At 38.5% G+C, this 24,880-nt stretch overlaps 1 protein-coding gene across 6 annotated transcripts in view; it reads right to left on the bottom strand.

Moving 5' to 3' along the window:
• LOC121889117 (phospholipid-transporting ATPase ABCA1-like) overlaps positions 1 to 24,880 on the bottom strand; it is a 186,770-nt gene that overhangs the window by 120,674 nt on the left and 41,216 nt on the right. For 4 of the 6 annotated variants that reach the window (XR_006093442.1, XM_042400827.1, XM_042400825.1 and 1 more), the window contains 10 exons: positions 20,962 to 21,055; positions 20,577 to 20,718; positions 20,302 to 20,429; positions 18,068 to 18,195; positions 17,198 to 17,395; positions 13,359 to 13,445; positions 13,029 to 13,224; positions 4,942 to 5,081; positions 4,079 to 4,195; positions 646 to 843 (listed from right to left, as the gene is read on the bottom strand). Coding sequence is in view for 5 of the 6 variants with exons in the window: in XM_042400827.1 (XP_042256761.1) it covers positions 646 to 843; positions 4,079 to 4,195; positions 4,942 to 5,081; positions 13,029 to 13,224; positions 13,359 to 13,445; positions 17,198 to 17,395; positions 18,068 to 18,195; positions 20,302 to 20,429; positions 20,577 to 20,718; positions 20,962 to 21,055 (1,428 nt within the window). In the remaining variant the exon portion in view is untranslated. Of the gene's footprint in view, positions 1 to 645; positions 844 to 3,336; positions 3,796 to 4,078; positions 4,196 to 4,941; positions 5,082 to 13,028; positions 13,225 to 13,358; positions 13,446 to 17,197; positions 17,396 to 18,067; positions 18,196 to 20,301; positions 20,430 to 20,576; positions 20,719 to 20,961; positions 21,056 to 24,880 lie in introns of those variants that run through there. The other 2 variants (XM_042400826.1, XM_042400828.1) reach the window with 2 other exon arrangements.

The following is a 24,880-nucleotide window of genomic DNA, read 5'->3' as shown; positions in this document are numbered from 1 at the left end:
AGGTGCAGTTGTAATGTAAGAGATACAGAACTTTTAACAGATCACTGTCTTAACTCTGTAAGTGAAAGTATAGGCAGTAATGAATGAATGAATAGCTGACACTGCAAACTGTTTACATATCCTGACCTGAAAAATAAATTGTCATCTATATTTAATGTGTAAGATGCTGCTGCAGTGGCTCAGCGTGGCTTAAGTAAGCTATTCTGGATCTTGTCTTTAGCAAACCAACAACCCAGGAAAGAGAGCTGATACATCAGAATTTATCAACTTACTTTTATCGAAAGAAAGTTTCGTTTGAGCACTTTAAAAGGTCATACATCACTTGTTTTCAGCGCCAACTCCTATCAATGAAACCTCACGGGTAATATCAGGTGAATTCGGATAAATAGTATACAAGTAAGAGGCTAAAAGAGAACAGTGGTGGGAGGGAAGAAAAAAGAAAAAAACTATTTATAGCCAATTTCCTTACCAGTGAGAGTTATGTTTCTAAATATCTCAAATGCTTTAGAACAGCCTATTTTCTTAAAACCACATGTTTCACTTTACTGTGGAGCTCTAACAACCCTCTTGTGCATGAGTGAGCTGGAAGTCATGTTTGTGAGGTACTTTGTATTTAATAAAAGCACAAACAAAAGAATTACATACACCAAGGAAGTTGGAGAGAAGCTTCAGGATTTGGGTAGTGCTGTTGTAAACATCCCGCCAGTCACTGGGCGGCATGCCGACTGGACGATCCTCTGGAGGCCCGTTGTACAAGAAGTTGGCCAGCAGCTCTGCTGTCCATCCTGTGCCATTGAGACGCTGGTTGAGGGCAGCAGCAAACAGTGGATTTGCCAGTAAAGCCTGATTTCAAAGGCAAGAAGATGGTGTTTAGTTATAGTTACTCAGGTTACTAGTGAGAGGTTTAGAATTAATGCAGCATGAATGCAATGCAATCTGAATAAGGGCCAAAGTGTCTCAGACCACAATGTACTATTCATATTAGAAGAGAAAGCATGGGAAGTCAGCTTTGTTCTTTGCTGGTGCTGAAATCCATTTTATTGCAGAATTAATTAGGAGCTTTATGGCACAATTTAACTTCATGCTCAAGCTGAAGTTCTTATGTACAGCATAAAGTATGTATGTGTACACACATACACACACACACAAATATGCATATTTACATGGTACAGACATACATTAAAGGCCCAGAGTGTGAAAATATATTCAACATGCTGCTAATTAGACTCTGCCAGTACACAAACACACACACATGAACACACAAACAGCATAAAAAAGCACAAAATGGACACAGGAAAATGCAAATCCTCCCTCTAAATCCCCTTCACTAATGATAAGAAACATGTACTGTATGCGTAGCCTCTCCAAGTCATCTCAGGTCATGGATCAAGCTGGAATTGCTCTTATGATGCAATAAAGGTGATATGTTGGTCTGGGACCAAATATAACCTTGTTGTATTTAAGCCCTGCAAACATATAATACATGTACATGTATTTTTGTCACGAAAAATAAATAGTTCCAAGATCCGCAAACAATAGCTCTTGCATAATAAGGTAATTTTACTCCTACTTGTTGGTTAAAATGTGTTGCCCTCTATTTAGTAGCCACAGTCATTCCCCTCACTTCCACCCAATATTTGCTTAGTTTTCTGCTGCTGTGAATTTAACGCCCAAGTAGTAACATGACAGTGTTACTGTTATGACCGTATTACTACATAAACTAAAAACTGAACATAACAGTGATAATTTGCCTGTCGTGTCCACAGGGGAGTACTGAGAAGGAGCTTCAATCCACTGAGAGATAATATGTTTAAATCACCCATTCAATACCATTTGTTATTTTAGAACCCACAAAAATACATACAGTATCTCGTGCAGCGCCCTTTTCCAACGCTGAGCCCAAATGGTCTGCATTCCGGTTCGAGCCCCATGTAGTTGAATTTACCATACATGGCTCGCATTTAAAACTGGACTAAAATGTGTGACTTTTGGTGAGCAAAGGGCACTTGTATGTCAATTGAGAAGTGGGCCTCTAAAGTGCAAAATTCTGTGTTGAGATTCAGATATATTCTGGCCACTGTGCTCAGTGGCATTTCAGTGTCAACACTTCTGATGACATTCTGCTTAATTTAAGGACAAAGTGTCAAATTAAGTAATCTCTATGCTGCGTTTGACCTTTTAAAAAATCAGTACATCCATCTTAGTGGGTGCCACATTAAGGACATGACCCATCAAAAACGTGTGTATTCTAAAGTCTGTAAGACATTTTGAAATTGTAGTACAATAGTCATGCTGGCTAATTGTTAAACCACCTCGCTATTTGATATCGTCATACAGCTACGACTACATGTGACTAAATGGCATTTGGGGGCAAAAAGTTTCAGATATGCCATTTAGCCATGTTGGTCATGTGTCAAATGAAATTATTTTTCATGAGAGGGTCTTCTAGTGAGGAAGATTAACTTATTCTCTTGCATTTTAAAGCAGGGCAGGTCCCAATGGCAAATTAAGTCAGTCCAATCCATACAGTGTTTTCTTTCATGGGTGACAGGTTACATGAAAGTGCAACAGTCTTTCTCAAATGGCACTGTAAAAACATGATGTAGTTGTGCCGAATATATTTTTAGCCACTTTTATTTCTAAGCTATTTCACTACAGTAGAGTATGTCCTTCTATTCAGCTCTACACCCTAAATCTTCTATCTCAAATGTAGTTGTGGTTGTGATGGTAATTGGTCCATCAACGTAAAACGTGTCTGCGACCTTGAAGGACCTCTGAGGATGACAAAGCTTCAAAGCCACCAGCTTCATGGCAAGAGGCGAAGAGAGAGAGTGAGAGAGAGAGAGAGAGAGAGAGGGAGAGAGAGCACCAGGCTGGGTAGAAAATGAAGACAAAGGAGGATTGCCAGCCCATTTGTGTAAAGGTTAGGGCTAGGGTAATGAATACCCTGGCTATATGGAGCTCCCAATGTCTGCTTCCCTCCAGCTGCCTATAAGCTCATTTGGAGTGACACTGGAGTAATGTCAGTGTCGAGGAAATACAGCGAGAGGCAAAGAGAGAGAGAGAGAGAGAGAGAAGGGGACATTGAGGGAGGGAGGGAAGGAGAGAGAAGTGGCGGCGAAGTGTCCATGTCCTCTACTTCTATAGATAATCCTTTCTGCCAGGATGGAAATTATCCTGCACTTATCCATAATTACTTTCCCTCCCTCGGTTTCCATATCTAACAGAAGGTGCAACAAATTGATATACATGACATGTATATTCTCACCTGCAGTATATATATATATATATAAGGCTCACTATTTTCTTTTTTTACATATTTTTACTGAGAAATACCTGCATTTTTAAAAGGAGCTGATGGGTTTTCCCACAGGGATTTTACTGTAGAATATCTCCTCATGCTTTCAAAAGTTGTTGCCGCTGTCTCACAGTTCATGCAGCTCAGAAAATGTAGTAGAGAAAAAAAATTAACAAAGACATGCAAATAAGCTGCTTATAAGGAGGTGCCAGAGTCATTCTAAACTAAACAAACAAGAGAAAGATGGCGCTGGTGAATGTGGACGCCATCCTGGCTGTTCCTCTAAGATTGTGCTTATACCTTTGAACCTCTAACAGTGTTTGTACAATCTCAGTTTCACCTGGATTTTTGCATTGATTAATTTTTCGATCCAAATTTCCAAAAAAAAGGAACTTTGTTGCATCTTGTACCCCTCTGCCTTCCTGGCTATATCTCTACTGTCACTATGAAACGAAGGCAAAAATACCAGACATATTATAATGAAAACAATCAAAAAAAAAACAAAACTGGAAAATGATGAACCCTCCATTTGTACTGTACAACTGTTTTTTGAGCCTTCCAAAGAAACATACTGATGGTTCAACTTTATGTATTAAATTTGAATTACTGTAAATTCTTAATGTCGCTACATACAGTACATTACATTTTTTATTATTCTCTGAAACTTGTCTCTGTTGACAAACTACATGCTTACTTTTAATATTTAATTTCTACAAAATGCAGTGATTTAGGTCACTCTTTATCATGCTCCTTAATTCTATTTCTGGTGAGGAATCTTACCCGTAATGTGTTGACTTGGGTGCTATTTTGAAAGAAATTCCAGACACGTGGCCCGAGTACCTCCCATGAATCAGCCAGGTCTTTCAACATAGCCAAGGCATTGAATGTGCTATTTGCCTGAAACAAAAAAGAAAAACAATGTTTAACAACACATTCATCTCACCTTTGCCTGACTGAAAGCATACCCGCTGAGTCTCTTCCATTCGCTCTGAGCCAATTCAGACATGTAAAGTACTCCACATGTGCACATTTCACCTAATCCCTGGAGGAACTCATCACATTGTAACACTGCCACCCCCTATGGTGACAAATGTAAATGGGCTTATTTACCCCTGAACATTGACTTGTAAACAATCTGACTGGTGTGAAGAGGGCCTCCTGCGCCAACACCGAGCTGCTCGCTGTGAAGTCGGCAGATTTTGCTCGTGCTCATTAAGTATTCTCGATGAAAAACCTGCACTACCTGCCTGTTGTTTGTTTTGCTTGTGCAGTTATCAAAATGATGCTAATATCTTGGAGAAAAAGTCATGTCATGAAAATACATTACAATCACCAGGTTCCATAAACGAGCCACCTGACTAACTATTGTTTGATTTTCCTTTTTCTTCCCTAGGTGCTAACTTTGTGTGGTGATTCATTCTCGCCACTGGAAGCATCTTCACACGTTCACCTGTAATTGGCTTGTTCCTGCGCAAACAGACTATTCAAATAAATACAAATATCTTATTGTTTGTAGCTTTACTTACACTGGTATGAGCAAAACATTCTGCTACTTTTGAAGTAGATGAAAAGTCAGTGTAAATATGTCAGTAAGCTGGTGTATGTGTTTTAATATTTACAATTTTCTCTCTCGCTTAACTTACCTCTTTCACCACAAGGCGAGCAGCAGGTGTATCAGGTGTGTAGAGGACTTTCCCTTGCAATAACGGCTTGAAGGTGCTCCAAATGTATCGTAAACCAGGTGTGCCCTCCAGGGTGTCGACGAGAGTCTGACAAAAAGCGTCTAGAGAAGAGACGGGGAGAGGAGAGAAGACAGAGAAAGTCGAGGCGAGTCCGAGAAAATACTTCTAAATTTCCTAATCCTGGTTGCATTCTGTGAATATGCTCTTTCATGGGACAGGAGGAAAGAGGAGAAACAAGCCGTTTGATCTGTAAGAAATCATAGAATTTGCAGCACCCAAGAAGCAAACATGATAAATATTGCACATAAGGCTGCAATTCATATGTGGCTACCATAACAACCCTCTCAATACTTTTTCTCAATCCAGAGTGAGCAAATATGAACACAGTTTCATTATACCTTGACCTTTTAATATCATATTCATTACTAAGTGAGACATATTTTTTTTATAATGTAGTGACAAATATATCATATTTCTAGTATAGCATGTTAAATAATATTTGCATTCAACATTTTCATGAATCTAAGTCTGCATGTTTGCTGATAAGTGAAAAAAGCAACACTGACACAGCAAAACGTGTTGTAAGTGCAACGCGAGTAAAGAGAAAGCAGTAACAATTTCTGGAAAGTACACAGTATTGATGCAATCACAGCACTTCAGAACAGATACTTATCACCAAAAACTACAACTAATGACTATTCCCATTCTAGTCTAATTTAAGATTTTTGTTTGTCCATTTAGCCTAAACCGTCTTGATGTGTTGCAGTGTTGTTTTTTATGAAGTGATTACTTTGCAACAGTTTTAAGAGTACTAAACCCAACAGATCCCAACACAAAATGATGCGTAGGAGGAAGAGTGTTGAACAGGAAGTGTTCAGTTAGTTTGTTACTACATACAGTATCGTTAAGAGTCATGTGAGAGGGGTAATACACTATAAAAATTTTTGTTAATATGTAAGATTTGCTTTTTGTTTTGGCTTGTAAGTACCTTTGGTTTTATTGATGTCTTTATATATGCTTATTCTCAGTATAGCTCTTTTGAATCTTGTTAAGAAAAGTCTCATATAAATAAAGTTTATTATTATTTTTTATTATTTGAGTGGGACTCTCAGGTATAGCTAATCGGGTACAGGTGTTTTTTTTCACACTTTGGAGCTCTGAAGATGTGAAGATGTCACAATATGTCGGCCCTTAAATGACAATTTAGAGCAATTATTGTATATCTGGATTGGAATTACTGTTAATAAAGTTTTAGCACAAGACAGCTTACTACCTACAGTAATGCCATCTGATAAAACACATAATTAACGCTGCTTCCACAGACATTAGGAAGATTTTTTTGGACTATCCTGTGGAATTTAGGACATTTATCATCATCAATGAAATGCGTTCATAAACTGGATATTGGGTCTACTGCTGTTTTTTTGACCAAAGAGTTGCAAAGTGGACGTATTTACTAGAAGTTGGGGGTTATTACTTTGAAAACACACAGACAGAGGAAGAGACAAGCCAAGAGCTCAGACCTGAGTACATAAGCAAAAGCTTCTGTGGAGCAGAGAAAAAAAAAAGTCAATATGCTCAGCAGCAGTAGGATCATTACTAATTTAAATGATCTGCCAACGTGAATATTGCCAGGTTGGGAGAGCGCTGAATAGGTTACATGAGGACCTGCACTGCGTAGAATGCAGTCTGGGGTGGGTAGAAAGTTTCAGGTTGCACCTGGCTTGTTCTGACAGATAAAGTGGGATTCTTGTAGTGCTGTAGTTCATCAGACAATTGATCAAGTAGATGTGAAGTCTGCCAGTCAATATGTCCGTCTGGCTTTTTGATCTGTTACTAACTGTCCTTTATGTTCAGACCCTTGTCATTACATCCATGCTTTTTTCCAATATTGTTTTTCATTTCATCAAGACAAGAACAAGACCCCAATCTTCCACTTCTTCTCATCTCACCAGAGCAACCATTTACCCCAATCGGGGAGATTTTAGTAGCCATTTTTAGTGCAATTTTCACTGCCTGCTGGCCATCTCTCCCAGGTGCTCCTGGGAGGTCTGTGTGAGGAGAGCTAATAGCCACCTCTTAGTCTGACTCTGGCCAGCTGTTCCCTCTACAGACTGCACAGATGCCACTTCCTGCAATCATGACACTTGAAGACAGAACATTTTATGTGAGAAACACCTCAGTGGCTCTGTGCTGTTAGGTGTCTAGAAAAAGAGACTCCTAATAGTAAGATTTTTGGTATTTAAGAAAAAAAGTACACTTGTAATTATTCATTGGAGAGAATTTTGATGTTATGCAGTTCAATAACAGTCTGATTAAAGGGCTTGTAGTAAATTTCCCTCTTAGCAAGAAGCCACTGGCACCTGCAGATACATTAACAATAAAGTGGAGTGGAGAGGAACTGAACAAGAGAGGGCAGAGTAGACTGATCAACTTATAGCACCTTTAAGTGGTTCCCGACCTGAGGGTTGAGAACACCCGTGGGGTACCAAGATAAGAGGGTAACAAAATTATTAAAAGGTTAAATAATCGAAATTACATGTACAGTACCAGTCAAAAGTTTGGACACACCTTCCCATGCCCTTGGATGAGAAGGTGTGTCCAAACTTTTGACTGGTACTGCATTTTATACCACTTTTCTCAGATTTTGCTTTTATACTGAAAATTGGGGGCTTTCACTTTGAGGTAGAGACATCTAGTGTGTGCATTGGGGCGCACGGCATATATATTTCCTGCACAGGAAAATATTTATTCCCTATATGTTGTAATAAAAGTCTAAACTTTACTGTGGTTAACAAATGCAGCTTCTGTAAGAGGTTCTTCGATCCATGTCTCATCAACTTCTTGAGCAGAATGTCCTGGGGACCCTTTGTGCTACAAGAAGGTCTATAGCGATTTCCATTTACCTAGGCTCTCCACAAATCTATACAAAATTTGCTCGAGCTTTTAGGTTTCTACATACACTAATAAATACTGTATACCCGTCACATATATTTCATAAAGATAATTATACCAGTGATAATGAGAATAGACAGCAAAGATGGAGAGATAGATCAGTTTTTGATATTTTGTGTGCTAAAGGGAGCATCAGGTTACAGAGGTTACACATTCTCCAGAGCTGTGAGCTTCTTTTTGACAACATATCTTTACTTTATTGCAAAACGGCGGTATGAAAGAACAAGAGAATCTGTTCTTTACACCAGGTTTAGCTACAGTCAAATAATTGCTTGGAGCCTGAAGTCAGCCCCTCAACTTACCTGGCAAATTTAATCAATTTGAGTTGCACCCTGGAGATGGCCTCAATTCGGCACTACAGTGAGACAGCGCCGTCGACACGTTACAAATGCTGGTTGCTACACACACACATTGTCTCGCACATGCAATCACATGCAGACACGCGTTTGCGCGCGCACACGCAGAGAAAAGGATATTACACTAGGTTTGTAATACTCAATTCAGGCATTTTATGCAATGCACAGCCAGAGGCACACAAGCATGTACACACTCAGTCAGACATGTGCACGTGTACGCTGGATGTGACATGCCAGCCTTAAGTGAAATACCCCACACATTTCTTATTTCTTACAAGCAGTACAAATCAACTTCTGTCTTTACAGCGTTCTAGCAGGAAGTCAAATAAGCTTGAATAAATGTCATTGAAGTCACTCTCTCACAGGAGACAGAGAGAGGCCTCTATGACATTCAGTAGAATAAGACGAGCTTCTCTCACTCCCAACTATTGGCATGATAGACACATAAAGGGATGTATTTAAAACTCAAAATAAAGGGTACCAATTACTAATTATTCACACAAAGACACACAATACTTTGATGATGACAGTATGAGTATTGAAATATCTAAGCAATGTCTGAGAAAATCACACCAGAGCGACATTCAGGACAATGCTAAATGAAAGAGGGCTTTATTATTATTTTGACAGATTAACAGAAGATGCATTAATGTAAAAGGTTTATGGTTGTTGTAGGTGCAAAATACTCACCTTTTAATTCAAAATGATAAGCAGTCAAGTCACATAACCAATGTCATGGTGCTACTGCTTCAACTATATTTGACTACCTCTGTTTAACAAGAAAAATGGAGCCAACCCATTCAGATACTCCATATTGTGCCAACTGATGTCCAATTTAACAACAACACGAGAAAAATAGCAACTTCCAAAATGGGTCATATGTTTAAGAGCCTTAAAATACATTTGCAAAATATCTTTCGACACACTTCTTATAATAAATGTAGGTATATATGAATCATCTCATATTCATGCTAATCTGCTGGGATAATTTTAAAATGGTAACAATTTAAAATGAGTGTTTACTGTCATGGAAGAAAAGTTACACCCTGACTATACTGAATAATGACAGAAGTTTTCCTTTGCTGTCAAGGATTAATTGGGAAGGGAACATTACTGAGCCGTTTAGAGAACCTCAGTGTTGGCCTTTATTAATGCTATTTTACCATTCCTTTGAGTGTACTTTTTACACTTACAAAGGAGTTGTAATTGGCCATTATGCAGACACACTGCATATTGCAGATTCATTTAACTGTACATACACCAACACAATGAAATGCCACAGCTTACCAAAACAGCCATTAGCATGCTAACAGAGATGTTAGTGCTTATTTTGTATGGGTGATACAATGTTTCTGCTAATTTGCGCTGGCACTAGCATGCAATTCCACTTTACAGTATAACGTTATTCCCAGGGAACAGAGGCTTCTTATTAAAATCTAATTTTGTGCGGTTTTCTCCAAAGAGCGGGCATTTAATGAAACGGGAATGCATGGTCTCTAATGAGCATGAGGCTGCAAGAAGTTACACTGAAGATCTAATTCTCAAGGATTTTTTATGGAACAAACATATTCAGTGATTTTCAAAGCTGCCCTAATACCACCTTTAATGACTGTGTTACTTTTTATTTTACCTTTTTTTTTTAAATATAGTTTGAAAACTGTATTTGCTTTTCACAGCATGAGTAAGAAAGGTTTATATGCATATAATCTTTTGAGTAAGAAGATGATTATTTCTTTTTTAATTATTTCTACTTAACTGTATATTTCCTAAATAAATGTGAGCAGTAGTACAAATAAATGATATCATTGAGTTGTTAATTGTAATGTAATGCAAATACACTGTATTACATTATGTCTATATATGCGTGTGTTCCATTGGGGTTTCATGTTTAGGGTATCAGAAAATGAGGCAGGTTTCAACAAAATACACTCAAGGAATTCATACTGAAATATAAATACTTAGCATATACACATCTCAGGTTAATTTTAACAATAATTCTCGACAAAGCTTTGCAGAATAACACTGGAAAAGTTAACTCGGGGATTATTATATGCAGTTAAAACAAACAGAAATGTTTATCCCCATGTGGAAATGACCAAAAATAGAATTGGGTCTGAGAGGATTCACCCATATATCAAGATCAGACTCATGGTCAGGTCTTGTTTAAACATCCAGGTGTATAACAATCCATAAAGTCTGTTTTTTGCTGACTTCCAGAGGAAGATAAAAATAAACAATCCACACATACAGTCAATTCCACTGCTGCCAATTTGTCGAGAACAAGTCACTTCAACAATTTCAGCCCATGGACAACTTCAAAATGCTTCAAGTTCCCAGGAAACCCAGAGTAACATCATGGGACATATCCCTGTATGTCTCTTTCGACAATTACTGTCAAAAGTACATGATACAGCTGTCACAGATTGCACAAACTTGACCTACATGGTAGCACAGACAGGTTTGCCAGACAACACCTATGTGAGGAACGAGACTATTTTAACAATACATTCTGGATTGAGTAAGATGTTTGCTCAAAACAAAAAGATGAGCCTTAGTAATTTGTGAAGCATCGTTCAGTATTTTGGGGATGATTTACTGCTTCAGGCCCCGACAAACAGGCCTCGAGCCACCTTTTGCCACATATGATGCTTGAGGATAAGTAACCTTTTCTTTTTTTCCTCTCTCTCTTTCGTTAAATGACACATAAGCTTGTCCACTTTTGACTGTAGCAGAAAAATAGATTTTCTCATTTTGATGGAAAAAAAAAATGATAAGCACTTAGATGTATACAGTTCCAGCTACCATGAGTTTACAAGCAACATGGTCTACAAATAACCACTCATCTTTTACAGAATTGAGTCACATTAATAAACCTTTTAAGTTTCACTTTGATATTACGTCTTCTACCACTAGACAAATGTACGTATCGAAAACATACTTTTATACAGTAATGTCAGCAGAAGGACAGATCTAAGGGTGATTCATATCAGAACTGTATCTGTCACACACAAATGCTTGTATAATCATTGCTCCCCTTTTATCAATTAAATCCTTACATCCATGAGAACGCACATTCACCTGCAACCATATTGTGGGTGGATGGTGTGGTCCAGAATTTCAAAGCCCAGTGGATTTACTACAGTCTCTTCCAATGTGCCTACCTGGAATAATTCTTTCATAACTAGCACCACTCTGCTGCAAAGCACATGACTGGTTGGCTGTAGCTGCGGAGGCTACTCTGCGACATGTTACCATGTTTATACACTGCATATCATCAGGAGTATGGGAGACAATGACATCCCGGGATGCACTGGACCCAGCGATTTAGACAGTTCCAGGACATTTTAAAAGTTCTCTCTCCACTCTGCATCACTGGACTGCCCCTTCCCAAAAATCTTCACTTCCAATCCTCTATAGAAAACATTTCTTTTTTTTGTTAGCAAAACCTCTACAATTTATATGATTCTCATTGGACAGTAAATATAAGGTAGAGTAAAGTGTGGCACTACACTTATACTGGTACTACTTATATTTTTACCTCATGGCTGTTGAACTTAGCTGCTCTCCAATTGAAAACCGGCTGCTCATTTTAACCACTGTCAGACAAACTGAGCCAGGTTCAATGAAATCAATACAGCTCTGGAGAATTCGACTGCAAATGCTGATAGTGCGGCTGTCGAGGTTGTATTTTTTGCCTAAATAGTACAAAATACCAGTTAAGAACACCAAAAAGTGTTTTAGTGACACCATCTGTGCTCAGCGGGATATTTGGGGTGCCATATGTGCATATTTAGGATGTCATATATTTGCTTCTTGTGACTATGCGCCACCCAGATAACAACATCAGTTTCTACTTAGGATAAGCTGGTCTGGACTTTCCTCTCCATTAAGAAAACATCATTATGTCAGGGTGGGGAGTGCACAGCTTTTAAAGGGAATGAGAAAAGCTGATTTGATTGATGCCAGCCCCTGACACAGCCGCCGATAATGAATTCCTAATCAAACCTAGTTTCCAGCTCTGGTGCAGGTGCCAACTGTGCCACAGGTGCTTGTTCCTGGATGTGCACAAGTAGTCACATCCTGTGCACCTGACTACACTGTGCATCATGCTAATTCATAAAAATAGGGATCAGTGCTTTTTTTCCCCACCTGCATGCATTTTTTTAATGCCAAAATGACTGGGCTTTGCATTGAATCTGTCTGCATAGGAGCACATTTCCAACCATCTTTTGCACAGCTTACTTAACCTGTTGTAATTACTTTTAATCTATATACAACAACCCCTGAACCAAAAAATGCCCACTGATTCTCACAGGACCACAATGGGTAGACGGATATTTGTGTGCACTTAAAAGGCTAAAGTAGAGCCACCATGTTTTCTGCATTAACTTGTCAAAGCATCATGATTCTGACATGTTTCTAAAGGGAAGGAAATCTGGTTTTATTTGATCAATCATGACTTGTCAAACCACACATACGTATCATTTAAAATTCCCAGCCCTTCCCTTATTTCAAATGCAACACAGTTATGCAGTATGCCTTTGGCTGCATAATTCACAAAAATCAGTTGACATGTCCTGTGATACTGTGCATCATGAAAAAATAACCAATCTCATCCATCCTGGCTAGCATGACTACATACAGTGCTGAAAGGATAAAATGTGTATACATGATTAAAAACACTCTGGTACTGTGTGACAGCTTTTGCTTTAAAAAGGAGTTTGCTGTAGCACTTACCGGAACTGTTGCTCATAGAGGACACTGCCTTAGTGTTAGCCATCTGTCTAGATGAGGGTAAACTGAGGGTCATATTGGTGGAGTTGAAGTCAGGTTGCTTTCCACACAGTAACGTATTGATGCTGCCAATCATGTCCTCCTGGAAATCCAATGAACTAGCAGCCTTAAAGATCATGGAGTTCCGCAACCTGGCCATCTGGATAGAAGACCATAAAAGTCAAGAATTGGGAAAATACATATTTTAAAAATAGCCAAATGCTCTCATTATATTGTATAAATATAAATTCCCATCTAAAATACTGTAGATTTAAGTATGACAGCGACACTAACCTCACGAATCACTGGTAATGCATCTGCAGTGGTTTTCCCAATCAGTGTCACTGTGTCAGCTGCATTCAGATCCAAAGCTGAAGGGAGCTAAGAAAGGATATGCAGAGGTATACAATTATGCTTGCAGGACTGTTTTGCTGTATCTGTTGTTTAAAAAAAATGTCTTAGTTTAAACTATGTTGTGAAAAAATCACATTTTATGAGATCACACTGTGATGTCTACACTTTAGCTAAAAATATTTATTCTATATGAGACTTTTCATTGGCCATACTGTATGACGACAATGAACACATATAATTTGTGCATCCTGACCTGTAAATTGTATCCTAACGTCGTCATCCCCTAGCATTGGTTAATAAAAGTTGCATTAAAATGACAAGTGTTAACAGTGTGTTACAGTGACATTCTGAAGGTGCACAGTATGAGTCCAATTAGAAGATCTAAATGGCATGCCCTTTCAACCACTGTCATTTTCATGCATCAAGTGTCAACTACAGGCTGTCTGTAGAGCACCTGTATTGTCTTTCAGCATATAAAATGTACAAAAGCTTAAATGTATGCGAGGTAAAGGTCCAAAAAGGCAACATGTGGGAAGCTCAGAAGTCTGTGAGAAAAAAGAAGGGAATATGTAACACTGTATTATATTATATACATATATGTAAATCTGCATTCATTAAAAAGAAAAACATTCAAGCACAGTTTAGATGATAGCCTGGCTACTTACTATGTCTCAAGTACTTTCATACAGTGCGAGATCAAGAGCAGACATCAAGAAGAGGCCCAGGAATCTAACCTGGACAATTTTTGGGCTAAACAGCTGAAAATACCAGCAGGCAGTTGATGGATTGAGAGATTTCAGTGTTGCTACTTTATCATATTAGGATGTAGATGAAGTGAGCCAATGTGCAAAACAGATTTCTAAAGCTTATTTTTTTAAACTCAATTTCCGCTGTACTATATGTATTTTTGATGTTACTTAGGGCTCTGGTGGTTGTGTGATTCCTTTGGTAATCAGGTAAGCTGATTAAAGATACACATTTTGCAAAAATTGCATTGCAAGAAATATTTAAAAAAGCTAAGTTTTATAAAACTAATGAAAAAATGAAGACAGACAAAAACAAAAAAAAACTTTGACATCTGAATGAGCTCTGTTGAGCGCCACATATATTCACATGCTTTTTGTTTCCTGTTGTCCCTGTGTATTGTGTTCCATTACATGATTTCCACAAACCCAGACACAAAGATGTGGAACCAATGCCTAAATCACCCTCTGCCACTCACTACCTCGGTGATAAACTCTGACTTTTTCCCTTGTCCTTTCCTTTATGTTGTTGTTGCTATCACAATCATTCAGCAACGTCAAGCTTTAAGCGTGAAGGCTTGATGTTCTTTTCCTTCCATTTGCTTGAGGCGCTGAAGAGCTTTTCCACCATATCTTGTCTGGGCTTTCTTTTTCTGTGTCTGAAAATGCCTGTGGGCTTAAATTGTTCAAATGCTCTCTCCTACGAACTTCCTGCCTTATCACTTATTTATTGGATTTGCTGTCCCATATATTTTCTCTCAAAGATAAACTCAAAGAAAAGTGCAGGCTTTCATCATCACAAAGGAAACTTTGAGATTTAAAAAAAATTCAAGAAAACATTGGTTCTAATAAATAATTCCCACCTGACTGTGGTGGAAGAAGTAGTCTGGTCCTTTACTTAAGGAAAAGTACCAATACAGCAATGTAAAAATACTCCATTACAAGTAAAAGTCATCCATGAAAAAATCCTACTTAAGTAAAAGTACATAAGTATTATCAGCTTGATGTAGTTAAAGTATTGCAGTAAAAGTAGTGGTTTGGTTCCTCTGACTGATACATTAATATATATGACATCATTAGATTACTGAAGCATCAGTGTGTAAGCAGCATGTTACAGTTGTAGCTGCTGGAGGTGGAGTTAGTTTCAACTACTTTATATACAGTTAGCTAGTTTAGTTCAGTGGTTCCCAACCTAGGGGTCGGGCCCCTCCAAAGGGTCACCAGATAAAATTGAGGGGTCGTGAGATGATTAATGGGAGAGGAGAGAAAAAAAAAAGCAAAGTTCTGATACACAAATCAGTTTTCAGTTTTTTGAGTTTTTCTCTAATCTTTGATTTTTGGTGAAATATTGGATCATTTGAACATTTACTGAAATGAAATCATGTGAGAAGTTTAGAGGGAAAAATCACTATTTGGTGCAGCTGTTAACAACTCATAGACATCTGAAATGTGACCCCGACTACACACTGCTTTTTGTAAGACGTCAAAAGCCAAAAAGGTTGGAAACCACTGGTTTCATCTTTAACAATGTGTTGTATTTTAAAAGCTTCTTAGGGTTAGGGTTAGGTTATCCATTGTGTCTGATCTTCTGAATCTGAAAAGTAACTAAAGCTGTCAAATACATGTGGTGGAGTAGAAAATACAATATTTCCCTCTGAAATGTAGTGGAGTGGAAGTATAAGTAGCATCGAATGGAAACACCCAAGAAAAGTACAAATACCTCAAAATTTGACTTAAGCACAGTACTTGAGTAAATGCACTTAGTTATCTTCCACCACTGCCACCTGACTGCATACATTCTAGTAATATCATTGGGAAGCGCAGAGGTGCACATGACAATGACCATTTTGAAAGCTTAGACCCTATGGGAGAGAAAAGGATTTCCCACTCAAAATGTTAAAAGTATAAATACATTAAAATAATGACACAGTAACAACCCAAAATAAGTGTTGATGGATTTCTAAAGGGTTTGGCCTTGGATGCATCAGCAAGTTTTAAATGTAAAAGATATTTCTTCATCTCTTTAAGTCACAGAGCCAGACAAGCATAACATTTAACTTTTTTAATTGGTTACTCAATTGGCTGGCAAAGAAAATCATTGTCTTTTAATTCAATTTACTGCAAGCCATGCAAGAATTATAGTTAGAAACAGATCATGTGCCCACAATGTGTGTTTTATTGTATTAAGCCTTGGAAATTGTTTCATCCTATATGTAATTGATGAGATATCCATGGTGAAAATTACCTTGTGCAGCCTTGTTTACTTTCTCCAATTCAAGACAAGTACCTATCTAAACTCCCACACAGAAAATGCCTGAAAGATGAAAGCTGAACAGGAAATGTTGGCATACAGACACCGCCTACACTACCTTGGCATTTCATTTATGCTTAGGCATACAGTTGGTCCACAAATTCTTAAAATGGTCCACTCTGCAGTTCAGAACCACATTTGCAGAACTACAAACCCACTCAGTAGTTTAGAAACCAGATGGTATAAGCAGTGAATAATGATGTAATGCTATAAAAAGGTTTTGAAAACAAATGTAGAATCCAATGTTACAGCTATGTAATCATATAATAAATAAAATCCTTTCTCGATGATGACATGTACTTTCCTTCATTGTTTCAAAGCTGCCAGGTGGAGGGCTTAAATGTACCATCCCAAGTTACTGTATGTCTCAGTTGCACCAAAGCTGGCTGAGACATCACACCACAAAAATGTACATTTTTAAAACTACCTTCATTAGACCAGACAGTGTAATTTGTGAGGTTGCAAGGTTGAGGTTATGAGGGGTGACTTTGCTGAGCAGGAATAGGTCTTTTCAAAAAGTAGACATTATGGCCAATTTTACTGCTGCAGTCCCCCTATCAGACCAATTAGTGTAAACACAATTCCCAAATGCATTATCTCTCAGATTTTTGTGAAAATTGGACTAATTGTGTCCAAATGACAGTGCAAAATTCCTTCAAGTTTCGTTAAACTCAAATTGTGTGTGTGTGTGTGTGTGTGTGTGTGTGTGTGTATGAAATGCTCACCTCAGAAAGCACCTTCCTTGCGTCCAGGTTTTGCAGTAGTATTTCCTGGGTGTTAATCAGCTGCTGTGGAGTGAGGGAGCAGCTGACATTTTGAAATGCCCCCTTTTCAGCTTGGCTGCTAAATTGGACATACTCATCCAGATCTGTCCCCTCACACAGGATGCTCCTCAGTTCACCTGGTCTCAGGATGCCTGTCATCTGAAGAATAAATACCAACTTTGGTAGGAGTTGACAAACAAGGCAAGTTTTGATTTGACCATATTTTATTTATTCATGGTATGCTAAATCACATGTAATCAGATCAGATATAAAGCATTGTTTCCATTTGAATTAAACCTTATTTTTCTTAGATCACCCTAAAATAAAGACAGATATACTATATTATATATATACACATACACTAATAATGATACTTAGAACAACAGTAGACATGTGACAGTCACAAACAGTGACAGCCACATGCATAGATGCATAGAAACATGCATAATTTGTATGATTTCTTGACAGTTTACCCAGCATGACATGGGCAGAACACAGAGAATGGCTCATGAATTGTCGTGGAAACTTTTGCTTTCTGGGCACATCCTGGTACAGTTTGCACCAGAGCCCACTGAACCATCAGAATGCATTAAACAGCAGGTATCTATTATTACACATCGTATTTACACAAGTATCCTTTTTAATGCCAGGGAAGCATAATTACCTTCCTGCAGCTCATCTGGTATTACTTGGCACTTAACACGGTATCAATAGGCACTCATTCTACTTCTTGCTGGCACATCTGGCACATTTGAACAAATGCCTTTACTTACTCTACCTTAACCTCCAGTCTTATATTGCTACACATCGATGTTGTGAAATTATACTCACTGGATTGACATAAATCTTAGCAGCAAGAAGGCTTTGGACCACTGTTGGTGGCACCAACAAATTCTCTTTCAGATGCTTGGAGAAAGTTTCATTTTCTCTTAGAATACTCCCCAGGATCATCGGTTGACCTTAAACATAAAGAATCATTACTTTTGCAGAACTAAAAGTTATACACTGCAAAAACTCACTTAGATGTTTACATGTGCTCATAACTGGTCAGAGATGGAATATTGAAAGGCAATTTGTTTTTGTTTGTTTTTCACTCTAGTTTTATTATCATAGTTTTGGACATAATCCTCCTCTGCACTGCAGATATTTTGCAGCCAACGCTGCAGTCTTTCTGTCTCTGCCTCAATTCTTTGTCTGTCCTTTTCCATTTATTTTCCAAACTACTGTACACAAATCTGCTTGCATGCAGAAACATGCGTGAAATGTATGTAATTTGCACTAATGGACACCTATGCCAACCGTGGAGGAGAGCCTGTGCTGTAACTAATGGAACCTGCAATGGTAGGTTGGTTTAGCCAAAGCACAGGAGGACTTATTCTGTTGTTGAAAGGGCAAGATAAGAGTCCCTGTCTTCAAAATCTCTGCAGTGCGACTGGTAAGTAAAACTCATAGAAAAAAATGGCCAAATATATGAAAATAAAACCGTTGTGAAAAGAAGTCCCTATTTGTTTCATGTATCCATGTGACTTAATAAATGAAAAATAAAAAAATGCTGAATTCGTGATAGCATTCTGATTATCTTTTTGTTATACATATTGCTTTTAGAGGCATTATGATCTGATGAATTTGAGTTTAAATTACATCGCAATAAAATCCTTCACTGATGCAAGTAGGGGTTGAACACTTGAGTGTGTTCGAGGAGACAATTTGGTGCTAAACATGTACCAAATTGTTAACCAGCCACTTTCTCCTGATTATCTGCCCACAGATAGTTTGGGTTTGAAAGAACGAGCTTCAAAATCAACAATCGTTCATTGTTAGCCCCTCTACACAGACAGGAACAATGGCTTAGCAAAATAAGATTCATACTGTATCTATTCAACATGTGTTTTCTCCTCTCTCGCGCTGTTGAGATGATGAAGGGGTTACATAATTTAATTAGATCATCCGTTTTCCAAGTGCAATACTTGCAAGTCAGTCAATTATCAGGATGAGAGGAGGAAGTGACTTATACTGGGTTATTCAAGGTTCAATTAAGATAAATGTTAGGGAAAATAACAATCATTCAATACTCTCTGGAATTAATTATGCTGTTTGACACACTGCTTACACTCTATACAGCACCTCCTGATACCTACTAAACACACATTAATTCCCCTCATGACTGCAGGAGCATTGGGAGAGGTGGTCAGGGTCAAATTATGGGGAACTACAACATGCTCTGGGCTCTTCTTGAACACTATTGCCTTTCTGATTGAAGTGACCACCTGAGTCTTTTAATCAACCCCTGGCAAAAACAAAAAAGGACAACACAATCACCTTTGCTATCCAAGTCTTTTGATAATACTCCATTCCCCATTCTTGTTAATGACCTTTTGTGTTCTCGCCTCAGACAGTGAATCCCATTAATTATACCCTGGCTTAGATCTTTGATGGATTTAATCTTGTATATTACAAGCCAGCGACCCCAAAATGCAAATGGCCCACAAGCCGTTTGTTGAACAGCAGCAGAACCCCCCACCTCCACCACCACCCCCCCCACCCCCTCCGTCTTTTTCCTTTTTGCAAATTAGGTGCCGTATGAAAATCTGAATATCATCAGGCCAAATGAGCCTAATGCAAAGCAGCAACTTATCAAGACAAACGATCTGTCAGTCTGCATGGCAAATTGCATCATAAATAATCACACGCCATTGTTTTTGAGGGATAAAGGAGAATAACAAATCCTCCAACTTGTCATCCTCATGAAAGGGATACTTTCCTTGATGGAGGGTACTTAACAAAGATATAGCAGAGTGATTGTTGCTGAGGCTGAATATTTACGATACCAATTATTTTTTGAACCATTATTCAATAGCAATAAAACTTTTATATCAAGAAAGACCGATGTACACTTTGATCCTGTTGCTCTTCACCAGTTTCTGTGATAGTATTTGATAATATCCACAAAACATAGTAGTGCCATACTATAACGTCAGAGCATCAGGATAGTTGGACAACAAGCAGCAGGCTGATGCAAATGACATGTCACTTATGCTTCTGCTGTGGTATTCAAATGCTCTTACCATTACCAGGGTTAGACTGTGACAGGACTGAAGCCCACTGGTCGACATCATCTGCCAGTAGTTGTGCCTTGTTGAGAATAGATCTGTTTACCAGGAGGGTTTGCAGCTCAATCAACATCCCAGAAATTCTGGTTTATCAGGAAAACAAAAAAAGATCACACATTTATTTTTAAACTTTATGTTTTAGATATCTTATCTATCAAAATATTTGTTTGCATCCTAATGTGTAACAGTATGTCTTAGCGGACAGAGAAGGAAACTTTTCTTGAACGTACATGGAGTTGTTGAAGTTGTTGACTTGGCCTGGTGTCTCCCCTGGTGTTGGATAGTTCAAACAGGGATTGTCGATATTACAAATCATACCTTGAAGCCAGGGCAGCACGCCAGCTGATGGCATGGCTTTATTAGGGTAGTGGCCTAGAGAAATCGAGTAGTATATTCATTCATCTATTCAGCTTCATGGCAAACTGTTGTTTGGTAATACAGATACAGTAAGGTCACAACAAAAGTTAGTATTTTTTATGTTTTTACTACAGTATTTCCCTCAGCATTTTGATATATACACATTAGTTTTAGTTGTTATGGAAACAAAATTAAATGTTCTGCCAGTTTAAATCACTTGCAAAATAAAGACTGATGTTACTATGGGCTTGTACTTACATTGGCCTTTGAAAATTGGTTTGTTTGTGGACCGCACCCACACCAATATAAAGAAGAGGAACAGAGGCCATATCACTTCAACGACCAACCGAACCTGCACAAAGGATTAAGTGGTCATCTTTACACAATTTGCTTATGAAATACACCTCTGGAACATATTATGCCTCACATCATTTGCACTGTTTTCTCAGGTCAAAATGTGACCTCAGTCCTAAAATCAAAACAGGATAAGGATGGGAGGGAGGTGAAAGCGTGGACAGGATTACAACACTACAAGGAATTGAGAGTCATGTTTTATTGGTTTCAGAAATACCAAACACTTTCATATTAATACTAATGATCTGAAGGCAAATGGTAGTATTACTGTGTATTTTATGCAAACTTTCAAAAGTATCGATAAAAATTTAAAAGCCAAAGAAAATTTGTTTCAAATCTTAATACTTTTCTGTCATAACATTTTTGTGAATCCTCTGCCTGAAACAGTAGGATTGGAGGTGCAGTCGAGATACAGTTAATGAATAACAGCAATGACCTTGACCATAAGTACTGTACTGTCTATGTGAGCATGTGTGTAACTATGTGGGTGTGTTTACAATGTAGCTACACATGTCATAGTCCATATATTTTGCTGTTAGTCTTGCTATTACTCTAAGCACTTACGGGATTGAGAGAGCAACCTCTGTTTGTGACTCCCCAAGCCGAAGCTATCGCACACTCCTTATCTTCTCCTCGCCATACTCAATCCTCTTCTGGATGAAGAGTACCAACCACTTCTTTGCTTTAATCCAACCGCTTTAATACCTGCTAGCAGGCACTGTCCCGTGTGACATGCCAGGCTTTTATTTCAACCCCAGGGGAACGGGTGAAGAGAGAAACCAACAAAGCACAAATGGATGACCTCGAGGCTTTACTTGTTCTCGAGGATGTTTCTCATATTTTTCCCCTCAGTTGGCCTTGAGGGATATTCTAGAGACAAAGTAGCAAGACCTTAAAGTTTTAATGTTTTGAGGTTTTATATATCTGAACCACAATGAGCTTGTTCAAGTTCAAGCTTCCACATTCACCAAACACACCTCCATGTTTCTTTTTCCAACTGCTGTAACTGTGGAAACACCAAAACAGTCCATTTTCTTTTCACAGAAGTCAAGGCAACATGCAGCTCTAAAAGCTGGAGGCCAAATAACATTTGTACAACACTGGATTCCACCTTATTAATGCACCTCATCCCTACAATTGAAGCATTTTCATCCAATAGAAATATCCAATAGCGGATGGCTTCCAAAGAGATATTACAGTGCTGCAGCTCATCCTTTCTTGACTCTTCACCCCACATCCTCTGCCATGTAGACTTTTACGCATCCCTTGGCACTCACCAACCCCATTCCCCAGCCCTGCACTTGCCAACCGAGCCCCCACCGCTAACCTCAGTTGACCTGGTCCGCCTGCACACTCATCTTTCCAACATCTCTCTCTGAGTGACCTGCTTAGAGAAATCAGCTGAAAAGCTCCAGTCAGCAAAGCCCCAGCTTGTGCTTTGGTAACATGTTCAGACACTATATCTGATGATGCACATTAGCCTAAATAATAAGAGAAGACATCTGTCCTGGGGTTGTTGTGTTCATGAATAAACTTGAGGGCAAACAGAGGTGAAAAAAATACAGTAATATATATTGCTTTTTATGCTACAGCACCATGGCAACCTTATAAATAAAGTAAGGTTTCTGCAAATAGAACCACAGAATAGGGATTAGGGGTGGGGCTTGAACATACTTTTTTTAGTTGAGTATACAGGCAAATACTGAATCTTCAGTTGTAGAATTTTGTCAATGAATTACAGATGAGAAAATTACAGAAAATCACGTTGCACATATTTCAAAGAAACTGGATAGAACTTCAAATTCAGTCCTTTAATTCCCTCCAGTCTGTGTGTCAGAGAGGATGTAGTTCTGCTGAGAGGCTGAATTATCATAATGTATTCCAAAGAAAAGCCATGGAGAGGGAATACAGAGATCATGGGCACTTTCTCAATGTCTGGCTCCCCCGGCATTTGCCATCGGACACCAGCGTCTTTGTGAATAGATAATCTCCTCCTATGAAATTATGTGAAATACTGGACCATAAAATCAGTTTCATGCCTGTTATAAAATCTTAAAATGCTTGGTGAGGCATTCATATAATTGGTCATTAACCTCCACAAGCCCTCCAGAAGCACCATTGTCCTTGCTAACTCCCACTGGTTTTGTCTAATAACAATATTTCATGTTGACATTGGCCAAATATCCTACATTCCATGCACAAAACCAGCACTGTCCCCTTACATATTCTTGAGGAAAACTAGTCGTATATTTCTTTCTGATACAAAAGAATACCACCCTGTTCTTTCTGCAAGCTGATAAAATTAGCAGGGGGAATGTTTCCCTGATACAAACTTGTAAAACTGCAAATGACTTTGCCTTGAGTTATTCCAAGAAAGTATGAACTTTGATGAAAGCTGATTCTTTTTTGTGGAGATGTCTTTTGTTCTACTCTGGCAACAGGCACACTGCTGTGCTTGAACCCCTAACAAAACAAGTGGGTGGATGTGACTCCTATTATCACTGCAAGGGTATAAATCAAAGAACACACTGTAGCTCTTTGTAACAGATATATCTGCCTCAAAAATGACTCATAAGGCTAACTAGATTCCATGACAACTTGTTCTGACCCTTGAAATACAGTTGCGACACATGGTTTGACTGTAATCTTGCTGCAGCGTGTGACCTCTTAGCTAGTAGAGGTGACATCAGAGACAATAATATCCACCATATATCACTGGCTGATCATGTGTAGGCTAGTGTCTGTGATGAGAATGAGGAAGTAATGAATGGGAATCAGGGAAATGCCCAGGGATAATACCTAAGAGACTTCAGCCTCACCGATGGTGTTAAAATACAGTTTGAAAAGTTTTCTAAGTCACACACAAAGGCAATATTAATGTTTAAAAAACACATTTACATTTGAAGATTTATCTGCAAATCATTTATATTCTACAAGTATTTGCATTTTGTTAGAATTTTAACAGATGACTTACAATAATCTAGACAAGCAGACCTGCCAACCCTGGATGAACTTTTTGAGTACCACTTCTGCAACTTAGATGTGTCAGATGCAAATCATTGCTGTTCACACATTGAATTATTGTACATAATTTGCAAATATAGACATAACAGTACATCATTTGCATACTTTCCGTTTCTCTTTGCACAGGAGTTAAAAGAACTATCCTCACTTGAGGAACCAGGCAGCCGGAGTGAGAAGGGGGATAAAATCAATGTCGTATTGCTATCGATTTGCAGTCTTTTGAGATGACATCACGCATTTGTCAATCATGATCATCCCTGCTTGATATCTGAGTGAAGGCAGGGGGGAATGAGTCCAGTGCTATGATTGGTTGAACTCTTCTTCTTCTTCTTTTGCTTTTTGGCAGACTAGACGCTGCTGCCTCTCGCTGTTGGACTTTGATGTCAAAATGCGTACCTGCTACGCAAAATGCGTACAGGTTGGCAGGTCTAGACAAAATAGGTGTGTGCTTACGCTCAAAATCTCAGGTGCAAACACTGTAAACACATTAAAATTTCTTAAAATGTGTCTCAGATGTTGAATGGGAGTTGTTAGTCAAGGCACTTAAAGCAGTTCGAGCACTGAAACATTGAAAGGGTCTCAGTTGCGTTTTTCAGTAGTCCGTTTCACACATGTCTGAGGGAAGAGATACGCCTCTATTTTCATCAATACTGTCTACACAGTCTGGGAAACAGCTCACACATGACTTCGACCTCAAGTGTATTTTTATACTTCAAATCTATTTTCTATTGTTTTATGCACATAACTACAGTGTGTTGGGCTCTGAGCACAACACTCAATACTGTGCCTAACAGAGGAT

The sequence above is a fragment of the Thunnus maccoyii genome, chromosome 22 (genome assembly GCF_910596095.1).
Source record: "Thunnus maccoyii chromosome 22, fThuMac1.1, whole genome shotgun sequence".
Taxonomy (NCBI): Eukaryota; Metazoa; Chordata; class Actinopteri; order Scombriformes; family Scombridae; genus Thunnus; species Thunnus maccoyii.
The sequence above is the reverse complement of the archived record's forward strand: the minus strand, read 5'-3'. Positions and strand labels throughout refer to the sequence as shown.